The 11,282-nt window shown below is 35.5% G+C and overlaps 1 protein-coding gene across 1 annotated transcript; it reads right to left on the bottom strand.

Annotated features, from left to right (window-relative positions):
• Window positions 1-1,960: 1,960 nt before the first annotated feature.
• Window positions 1,961-7,546, bottom strand: LOC125803822 (tripartite motif-containing protein 16-like). Its single transcript, XM_049482129.1, has 6 exons — window positions 6,836-7,546; window positions 6,620-6,715; window positions 6,003-6,236; window positions 5,110-5,269; window positions 4,682-4,741; window positions 1,961-3,439 (listed from the first exon to the last, which is right to left on the bottom strand). Exons 1-6 carry the CDS (start codon window positions 7,424-7,426, stop codon window positions 2,904-2,906), a joined length of 1,677 nt encoding a protein of 558 aa, XP_049338086.1. The 5' UTR covers window positions 7,427-7,546; the 3' UTR covers window positions 1,961-2,903.
• Window positions 7,547-11,282: the final 3,736 nt, after the last annotated feature.

Genomic DNA, 11,282 nt, shown 5'->3' with positions numbered 1-11,282 from the left:
CTGTTCTGTTAACGATCTTAACGATGGTAATTTAGTGGGGATCATGCTGTACTCTACATGTGAATTAGATTCAGGTGTGCTGACAGTATTAAATCAGGATATTAAATGGTTTTATCCTGTAAAAGTGCAGCACTAACGCTGTACTCTGCTGCAGCTCTGTGGGTCTGCTAGTATTAGTCGCTAAATTACAGGAACTATTGAGAAGCTCCACGAGTCGCCATTGCTGTTAAAAAGTGAAGATTGGAGTAAACGGAGCTGAAGCGACTCTCTCTCTATATATATACGGCTCTGGCTGGTGTAACAGAACCATTTCACTCATTTCTTATGTATATAATAAAACACTGAGATAATGAGAAGCTGTAAATATTTATTAATAATCTAAGTAGATAATTTACCAGCTCCTCTTCTGTTTAAGGTGGAGGATATAAGTTAAATGGAGCTCCTCAAGACCCCCATATTTCTGTGTTGTGTCTGTTTAAAACTCTGTTGTTGAAGCTAAATTCTCCTCTTCTTCTAATTACTGTCCTTCTGATTACCTGAGTTTATTATATTACTTATTCTATACGTTTATTATCACTGTGGGTGTAAATCTATATCAGTGCAGCACAGGATCTAACAAACATGCCCGCTCCTTCATCATTATTAGCATTAGCATTAGTATTAGCCTCAACTCCTTTAAAAACTCCAAGTTAAAATAGAGTCTAACTACTTGTTTTTAATATTCTTCTGATTTTACAAAGCAAAATGATTCATTTTACTAAAACAGCAAATAAATGTACATTTTTCTATGTCAAACAGGTTTTAGTGAAGAGAGGAGCTAGTTAGCATTGATGCTAATGTGTGCTGAGTGGTTAGAGAGCTAACTGGAGTTTAAAAGGTTTATAACTGGAGTTTAAAAGCTTTAGAAAATGTTTCTGCAGTGATGAATCATGTGATATTGTTCTGTTTTTATTTTTATTATCCTAAAACATTTATAAACTCAGATTTATTGCTTAAATCCTCCATAAAACCCCATTAATTTCAGTCACTCAGAAGCAATCTGATAAACACAGAAGACACTCTCCAGAGCTAATTCTCCTCTCTTCTTTTTAACTTTTTTAATTGTTAACATTATTTCATGTAATAGAACATATCTGTTAAGAGCTTTAAAGACAAAAAATGTCTTTTAGTCTTTTGAAATCAGTAGGTGAAGTAAAGTAGCACAGTTTTTATAGCTTTGTGGGTTTTATGCTACAGAAAAAACTCCAGACAAACTAAGCTTCTTTAATATATTTACATTCTACTAAAATACATTAATTATATTTTCAACATTAACATTTTAATAGCACAATATAGTCATTATAGCTTATAAAAACATTTATTTTTGGGGAGGGGTGTAGTGCACTATAGGACTCTGTGGGCGTGGCCTAAGCTTTTGTTCTTAATGGCTTTATTATTTTCCCCTTACATTACATTTACTTTTATACTTTAAGTAGTTTTGAATCCAGTACTTTTACACTTTTACTTAAAGAGTAAAAAGCTTGAGTTGATACTTCAACTTCTACAGAAGTAATTTAAACTCTAGTATCTATACTTCTACCTACAGAGTAATGAATGGAGATACTTTTCTCACCTTTGACAGCGATTAGTTTAGTGATGTTGATTAATCAAAAATCTATATACGCCGATACTGGTCAGGACATTTTAAAACAGTGTAATTATGTTGTAGAGTGAAGAGTTAAAGTTAATGTATTTATTATATTTTTATTTTATTTCTATATATTGTGTTTCCATTGTTGTGATAATAAACCTGATTGGATCAGTTCTAGTTCTAGCGTAGTCTAAGAATGCTAGGCTCAATGCTGCAAAAGAAACCAATGAGAAAACAGCTTCATCTTCAGCCATTTATCCCAGACATCTGCTCCTAGTGCTCTGAAAACCAGAACTAATAGTAATAATTAGACAATTTAGATCCTCTGTTCTGAGCTTTCAGCTTCCACTTTATTATTAATAAGATATATCCCACAACATTACAAGATTACAGGAATACAATCTGAGTACATTACAAATAAAATCAAATTAATACAGAGAACTGTGTAGAGTTAAATGATAAAATGCTCAAATAAATGAACTCAACATAGAAGCACATATACTAGATTAATTCGTTTAAAACTGCTGTAACACAAAAACCTTATGTCTACTGTATCTTATGTTTATACTTTATCTTTATACTGTGTCAATATTTCCTGATGAAAAGGCAAATAGAAATGTAAAGTTGCTACTTTAGAGATATAATGTTTTTATGTGACAGCGATGATAAATATATTAAATTTAAGCTACAATCAACAGTGCAATATTGTAAAACTGTGTTTCATAGTGTAAGTTAATGTGTGTAGTGTACAGTAAGTTAAATGTATATTTTCTATTATATTCGACTATATGTTGTATATATTTTGTTCTTTCCTTTTGATATTACATTAATTGTAAAATTAAAGTTAAAGCATTAACACACAGATTTCCTCTCTCTTTGTTTAAATTTAAAAATGTTGAGGATAAAACAACAGTATAATAATGTAAACATTTTATTGTGATCTTTCATTCAGTTTATAATAAATGATAATGTGTTAAAAATTAATAAAATTCTGTAATATGAAGTTTAAAATATGAACTCTGTTACTGTGAGCTCTGTTAATGATATAAACGGTTTAAACTATTTAACGCTAAATCTGAATAAATCTTTCCATACAGGAAATGTACCTGCAGTTCTAATCTGGGACAGACGTAATTACCGTTCAGAATTATGATTATTTATATTAACAATATCTCCCAGCACTATTATAACTTTATTTGATCAGCTCTACAGTCTAGATTCTGCAGTTCTTATCTGATCTCATCCAGCTCTTCTCTTTGTTCTGCATGTTCATCTATTTTGCTGAAAGTAAAAGATTTACTGATGAGCCGGAGCCCAACCAAAACCCAGCGTAGAGCGGCTGAGTGAAGGTGGTCTGGACTCTGTGGATGAGGGTCATGGTATCAGAGATGCTGTAGAAGGACAGAGTTCCTGCCCTGTGATCCACATACACTCCTATTCTAGAGGAGACGGGCACTCCAGAGATTACAGTATCTCTGTTATTGTAACTGAATGTGTAACTGGAGGAATTACAGGACAAAATCCAAGACTGATCATTACATCCAAACCCACACTCCCTGCCTCCTCCCTTCCTGGAGATGCTTTTATAAGACACTGCTATATTAACCCATTCATCTCCTCTCCTCTCAACCTCCCAGTAGCAGCGTCCACTCACACTCTCTCTACACAGAACCTGAGGCCATCTATCAAATCTGTCTGGATGATCAGGATATGGCTGGACTGTGTTGCTGCGGGTCACCACTGTGTTCCTCTCAGACAGGAGGAGGTATTTATTGGCTGTGTCTGGATCCAGTGTGAGCTGACAGGAATCTGAAAGAGAGAGAAAACCCATCAGCTTTTAGAAAATGATCTAAAAACAGCCCCTAAAACTGAAATAACCAGAGAACATACTGGAAGTATCTATGAAAAGTGTTTGATTATGTTAAAAAATATATTTATTCTCATTATTATTCAATTACACAACATAACAATTTTATGTATATTTTTGTTCTCAGGTGTTAAGTGTGTTTTCCTAATTCTTTAAAAAATAAAAAGGTTTTTATTCCCCAGAAATTTTCAAGGATTAAAGGATTCAAGGAGATTTTATTGTCATTCACATCACATGTGGTACATGAGGTGGAACGAAATTGTGATCTTACGATCCAGTTTACAACCAAGAGCTGTTATTAAAATAGATATATAGATAAAATAAGCTAAAATTAAAGAATACAATAAAAATAGAATATACACAATATAGGTTTTGCTTTAGTGGTGGCACAATCATATCTGAAACTGATCTATTTTTATGAATATTTGTGAAATATAAAGTGCTGAGTATACTAAAGACTTCCAGAAGCTTCTGGAACTGTGAGAACTATCAAGAAGTTTTCAGAACCGTCCAGAATTGTGTAGAACTTTACAGTATAAATAAAGAAGTTTATCAGTATAAATAAAGAAGATGATCAGAGACTATATTTGGGGAAAGATTGGTGAAAGTGATTTACAGTTTAGTCACAAATCTCAGAGAAACAATACATTTCTGAACGTTTTTGTTTGTGCTTGTAGATGCACTTCAAAATTACTGTTCTTTGTTGTTTGGTGTTTGATTGGGGCATTTTAAAATTTTCCATGTTCACTTTGCCTCTGAAACAGCCTGGATACAAGTGCTCACTATTCAGAAAATATACTAATTTTTTAATCCATTATACAGAAAATCGATTGAGTTATATAATGATTGCAGATTTGTAGTAAAATGTTCATTGTTTTTATTATAAAACACAAATTTTGTGTTTTATCTAAATAAATACAAAACTATGATAGGCCATTATCACTAAATCAAAGTTCATGAGGAATGTTGGTGTTTTTTTAACAAGTTTACACGTAAGCAGTTGAAATATAACAGTTAATTATTTAATATAGACATATAAATGTCAGATTAAACTTTGTGTATTTGTAGATTCTGGTGTTATTTCTGAGAGTGTGTGAGAATGAAAGGGTTAAAGAGAGAGAGAAAGAGAGAGAGAGAGAGAGAGAGAGAGAGAGAGAGAGAGAGAGAGAGAGGGCTGGACTTACACTCCAGAAACTCTTCTCTGCTTTTGGGTTCAGGAGGAATAATGATCTGCACTTCCTTCACTACAGGAAAATGTACACAGTTACTACACAGCATCACTGAGCTTCTGTTCCCTCTGTACATTTACTACAACATTAAAATAATCTAATACTGGATACTCTACATGGAGAGTCTTAATCTACCCTACCTGGACTTTCAATCACAATAAAGTCACACCTTATATACAGTCTCAACCACTTCAGTCCAGAAACTACTGACCACTTCATCAGGATTTAGAGAAGAACCTACAGTGCATTCTGAAACTCTTCAGACTCTTAAAAAAAATCCAAATTTGTTTTTACGTTTTCATTATGAGGTACTGAGTGCAGAATGATTATTTATGAACTTATCATTTCATATATTTACTTTATTTAATTTTTATTTAATATACCTGCAGCTGATGTCTTCTCAAATTCCTCTTTCCGGAATTCGTCTAGTTTTCCTCTCAGCTGAGAAACAGACTTCATAACAACTTCAAAAGTGTTGAGAGGACTGAGAGTAAAAGCAGGTGATGCTGAAGATCCAGGAGGAGCTGAGAGAGTCTGAAAACTCTACATGTAGAAAAAAACAAACACATAACACCTTCAACAATTTTTTAATCATATTTATATTGAATTAAATCAGGTAAAATCTGGCCTGAATCTGATCTTATTAGTCATTCATGATTCAGATTAATTATGTATGAGACAGTGTGAAAGGAAATAAAAAGTCTGTGTACCGGTAATTGAAATCTGATACATATCCAATATCCAAGACCGATCAGAATTCATTTACGTCAAAACTTACATTGAGCATAAGGGAAAATAGCGACAGCAGTTAATGAGGGATTCATTGGTGTGATAGAGAGATAACAGACCCCATAAACATTTGGACTGATGTCTCTGTTCATACTGAATTAAATAGTACACATCACAACCGCTCTCTCTTTAAAGATATATCCAATCAAATTGCTGAACACAGCCAATAGATGGTGCTGCTGCAGCACTAAGTAAAATAAAAAAAAACTTAAAATTGTTTAAACAAAAAAGATAAAGGACAGACATTAAAGAGGAGGGCGTGGCCAAACAACATGCCCTTTTTAAAGTGAGCTGGAACTCATTCTCTGTTAAGCTCAGCTTTCAGTCACTGGTGAAACTGAACCTTCACGTGAAGCTCTGCTCTTTAGTGCATGAGCTTCAGTTTAAGAACTGTTCAGACTAATATCAGATATAGATCACATTAAAAAGATGGTGTAAACAGTCTAAAATAAACTTTGTATTTGGGGAGAAAAACAGAGTCTGTTACCTGGAGGAAATGGATGTGATCCTCTGTGAATGAAAGCTTCTCCAGATCAGCATCTCTCCTCTTCAGCTCTGTGATCTCCTGCTCCAGTCTCTTCAGACATTCTTCAGCTTCACTCACTGCAGCTTTCTCCTGATCTCTGATCATCTGCCTCACCTCAGAGCGTCTTCTCTCAATGGAGAGGATCATCTCAGTGAAGATCTTCTCACTGTCCTCCACTGCTGTCTGAGCAGAGCGCTGGTAGTGGAATCACAGAGAGAGGAGAATGTTAGGAGAAGTTCATTCACATCATTAAGTGGATTTACATGCACTTCATAATCTGATTACTGAGGAACATCAGAGTTTGTCAGTAGTCAGAGTTTTTATTTGCAACCAGCCAATAATCTCACAGAATAAGGCGTGACATAAATATTGCATAACCCCAAACTTCATGCTGTGGCTTTTCTTAACTCATGAAGCTGTAAAGATGATTTAATTTTAATAATTGATGACTAAAACTAAAATAAAATGTGACTTTAAATGACATTTTAAAAATGAGGACACCTTTAGTTAAGTAATTAAATAATTACCCTTAATGGGAAAAATCAGATCTTTATTCTTCTACTTATTTAAAAAATCACCTTGTGATTCTCCACAGCTTCTATTAACTCCTGAAGCTCCTTCTCTCTCTCCTGGATTCTCTCCTTGTATTTCCTCTGTGTTTCCACCACCTGCTTCTGCAAATAAACCAACCAACAAAACACAATAATTAAAATTTAAAATGCCACATGCGTCATGGCACAGGTGAAGGTATTAGGTCCTATAATCTGGAGTAGCTACTCCATTTACACACTGACCTGTTTCTCAGATCTTTCTGCTGCAAGTGACACTGTATCATGTCCTTTATGGTCATCCATGGTACACAGCATGCAGATACACTGCTGGTCGGTGCGACAGTAAACCTCCAGCAGTTTATCGTGCTGAGAGCAGATCTGCTCCTGGAGTCGTCTGGAGGCTTTGACCAGCTTGTGCTTCTTAAAGGCTGGAGATTGGTAGTGAGGCTGGAGGTGAGCTTCACAGAAAGAGGCCAGACACACCAGGCAGGACTGGACGGCTTTGTGTTTTCTCCCAGTACAGGAATCACACTCCACATCTTCAGGATCAGCAGAAGAGTGATCAGGAGGAGCAGCCTGGAGTCTCGTCTTCTTCAGTTTCTCCACCACCTCAGCCAGCATGGTGTTTTTACTCACGACAGGTCTTGAGGTGAAGGTGTGTCTGCAGTGAGGGCAGCTGTAGATCTTCTTCTGATCCTCCTGATCCCAGAACCCATTAATACACACCATACAGAAACTGTGTCCACAGGGAATAGTCACTGGATTCTTCAGGAGATCCAGGCAGACTGAACAGCTGAACTCATCCTGAGCCAGTGAAACATTGGGTTCTGCCATTTTACAGTGTGAAGATTTTGTTTCCTGGTTCTCTGTTGGAGAGAAGTGAACATGAATTATTGTAGAGACATTAATGACAAAACTGTAGATCCAGACACGACACACACCGATTCACACTCACACACCCTGCAGGGACAACCCGAAAGGATCAGATTTTACTTTCACTCTCACTTAAAGGGACAGACTGCACGTTTGTGAGATATGGGGATTTGGAGACCTCTCTGGTGAGAATGTGTAACTGCACCGAATATTCAAAAGAGTAGACAAGATAAGACACAACAATCAGATGGGATTTGGTCTCAACAAAGGTGTTCAAGAACCCAACATTGGCAGCTTGAACCTCTCAAACACCCAAATAATCAGCTCATTAACAAGCCCTTTCAGAGCTGCAGGAGTGTGTTTAAAAACTCCAGCAGCACTGCTGTGTCTGATCCACTCGTACCAGCACAACAAACACTAACACCTCATACACCACCACCATGCTAATCAGTGTTACTGCAGTCCTGTGGGGTCCTGAGCATTAAAGAAAGAGAAACAGAGACAGGACTAAAATCTGTTCAGCTACTAAGAGACTCTTATTGCTGAGTTTTAGACAATACTGATCTGATATTTGTTATTATAAATAATACAGCCCTTCAGTTGAGATTATTACTAAGTAGTAAAATATAGTTTTTTTTTAAAATATAACACAACATTCTAAACTGATTTATATAGTTTAATATGTTTAATATCTTATAATCCAGATCTGACTGACCACCCTGATCATTCAGCTCCCAGTTCCTTTAAAACACTGTGGTCAACTCACTTTGTGTGTTTGTGTAGTAGTAGTAGTAGTAGTATTAGCAGTTCATATTAAATGGTTTCTGGTCGTATCATATTTAAAGTAAATGCAGTCTGAAGTAGCTACTGCTGTGAACACTGATCATAAAGTAGCTAGATATGCTAACCCAGCATTCCAACAGCCTATTTAATCTTATTTATAGCTATTTACACTAGCATAGCTAACCAGCTTTCACACACAAAACAGAGATAGTTCACCAGCTAGGCAACTTATATCCACTGTGATTGAGAATTATTAAGTTGGCTTGGAAAAAATCTTATTATTATTATTCTATTTGCGTTTTTCTATATGCTTCTCCTCCTACTGCTTTCATGTTACAAACACTGAATTACGTTGCTTGTGCTTTTTGGAACAATACTTTGTACGGTTTTCTTACAGCGGGCATTTTTCAGCTAAACATTTTCCCATAGGAATACAATTAAAAGTTTTGGACAAAAATTTGAAAGGCTCTGCAGATCACAGTTTTTTAGCTAGAATCGTGAGAATTAGTAGACTCGAAGAACTTACGACATTTTAAATTATATGCTGTGTGAATCAATCTGATTTACGCTTTTCTTTAAAATTCCCAACATCTCATCACATACCCCCAGCACAGCCACTCATGGCACGGCTTCCTCTGAACCACTCCTTAGTACTGTGTGTATATAGAGGAACGTATAGACTAGTGATCGACCTTTATTGCTTTTTTTAATTTCCGATGACGATGCCGATATTTAAAGATCACAAGTGGCAGATGACCGATATTTAAAGCCAATCTTTCGTCACAACTGATTTTTAGCTTGTACTCTCCCCATGTATTCACAATAATAATGATACACAGTTAAGCTATCTGGAATTACACTATTTAAAAAGTTTAGTACTCTAAACTTACTTAAATTTAATGGCTGAAACATTGAATGTTTGAGACACTTTTACATTTGGAAAGTGTGCAGTGTAAGAAAAAAAGAGGCAATGAAAACTCTTTTACAGATTATTTAAAACACACACAGAATATGGGTAAAATCCTGACACATAAAATTACAACAATTTTATCTTACCTCAGTCAGTCAGTGACATTACAGAGTAATAAGAGAATCTGGTCTGTGGGAAAGTAGTTCTTTCCAGTGTAAATTGTCCAGGTTATTCCTTCCTGCCAGAGCTCTGAAAAGTACATTTTAAAGATATCCAGGGGAGTGTGGCTGTCATCTGTAATAATAATAAATAATACAATGTAATGTAAGTAAATTTCCTAACTACAGAATTTGCCATTTACTCATTACAGCGGTCACACCTGACACCTGCATTACAAAAGCCCACACCAACCTAATCACTTTTTATTTACACACTACACACACATTTTAGCACAAAGACACACATTTAATAATCTCTATCATTTACACCTGATTCAGTACCACACCAACACTAATAATGGGCCCGGAAAAACGCTGAATCTGGTAACAACAGTGGGTAACTTAACCAATTAACTGATATTTAGAGCTTCTTATTACTGCAGTATTTACTCAATCAGTGAAATCAATGAAGGAGTTAGAAAGGTTAGCTAACAATTTTTTTGTAAATAATAAACATGTACATTCTGCATTTTATCGAGTCCCAATTAATAATGCCTTCAAAACATGCAGTATATTATATTTACAAGATGAACACATAATGTAATATAAATGCAAAGGCTATATTTACTAGTTAGGGAGCTGGGATTTCCCCACTGTTTAATTGTTTGGCTGTATTGAGCGTTTGGATTCAGCACACACTGTTCTATAGTTTAAATCATAAACAGGAGTTTCTCTCCTGTAGATTAACTGAGTTAGCTGAGCCAAAGCAAACGGTTAGCATTAGCTAGCTGGTTAGCATTAGCTAGTTGCTTAGCGTTAGCTTGCCAGTTAGCATTAGCTTGCATTTTAGCAGTATCTACGTAACGTTACTTGAGCCTGTTAGCGTTAGCTAGTCTGTTAGCGTTAGCTAGCCTGTTAGCGTTTGCTAGTCTGTTAGCGTTAGCTAGTCTGTTAGCGTTAGCTTGCCGGTTAGCGTTAGCTTGCATTTTAGCAGTATCTACGTAACGTTACTTGAGCCTGTTAGCGTTAGCTAGTCGGTTAGCGTTAGCTAGTCTGTTAGCGTTAGCTAGCACAGAGGCTACTAGACAGTAAAACTCTGTCTAACACAGAAGCTCCACTGCTCTTTACTAAAGCCAGTCAGATAGATTCACTTATCTGTCCAGTTTGGATCCAGTTGAAGCTGAAGTGAAGCCGTTCTCTGCAGCTGTGTCTGAAGCTCTGCAGGTTCTGGGGAACTGAGCTCCTCAGCTCCTCTGCTGTGTGTCAGTTTATAACCAGCTTATGTTCTGCTATTTAGCCTAATTTCTCTCTCACTTTCTCTCTCCTTCTTTCTCTCTCCTTCTCGCTCTCTCTTTTATATAATATAATCAGTTAGCTAGCTAGTGTCAGAGCCGTATAGAGAGAGAGTCGCTACAGCGGAAGTCCTAAATGCTTGGTGTTCTCGAGACCCATGAGGAGCTCCAATAGTTCCAGAAAGTTAATATCAGCAATTTAAACACTGAGACAGAACTGCAGTTTTAGTCAATAGTAGTTAAAGAATGCAGTAATTTACAATATTTATTTAGCAAACCTTTCTGTACATGTAATTCCATTGATAGGCTTTGTTTAAATGTAAAAACTTATTTTTTATGAGCTTTGAGTTTTGATTATCGTATTGTAATGAAAAGCATTTATATCCTAATGTTAACTGATATAATTACACTGATGGGCGTTTGGGGATGTTTTAAAATCAGATTCTGACTTACTAACAACAACACATTTATTTCATGAGAAGTCTGTGTAATTTTAACTTTTCAAACTGAGAAATTTAAAATATGTACAATGACAAACTCAACATTGTAAACAGTCATTAGCAATAAAATGTAATATAAAATAAAAACAGAATAAAAAAACAAAAACAAAGGGTTAGTAAAAATGATTAATTCATAAGTGTGTATAGTTTTTTTTTTTTTTTTGCCTTGGGCAT

Source organism: Astyanax mexicanus, chromosome 8 (assembly GCF_023375975.1).
Source record: "Astyanax mexicanus isolate ESR-SI-001 chromosome 8, AstMex3_surface, whole genome shotgun sequence".
In the NCBI taxonomy this organism is placed as follows: Eukaryota; Metazoa; Chordata; class Actinopteri; order Characiformes; family Acestrorhamphidae; genus Astyanax; species Astyanax mexicanus.
The sequence above is the reverse complement of the archived record's forward strand: the minus strand, read 5'-3'. Positions and strand labels throughout refer to the sequence as shown.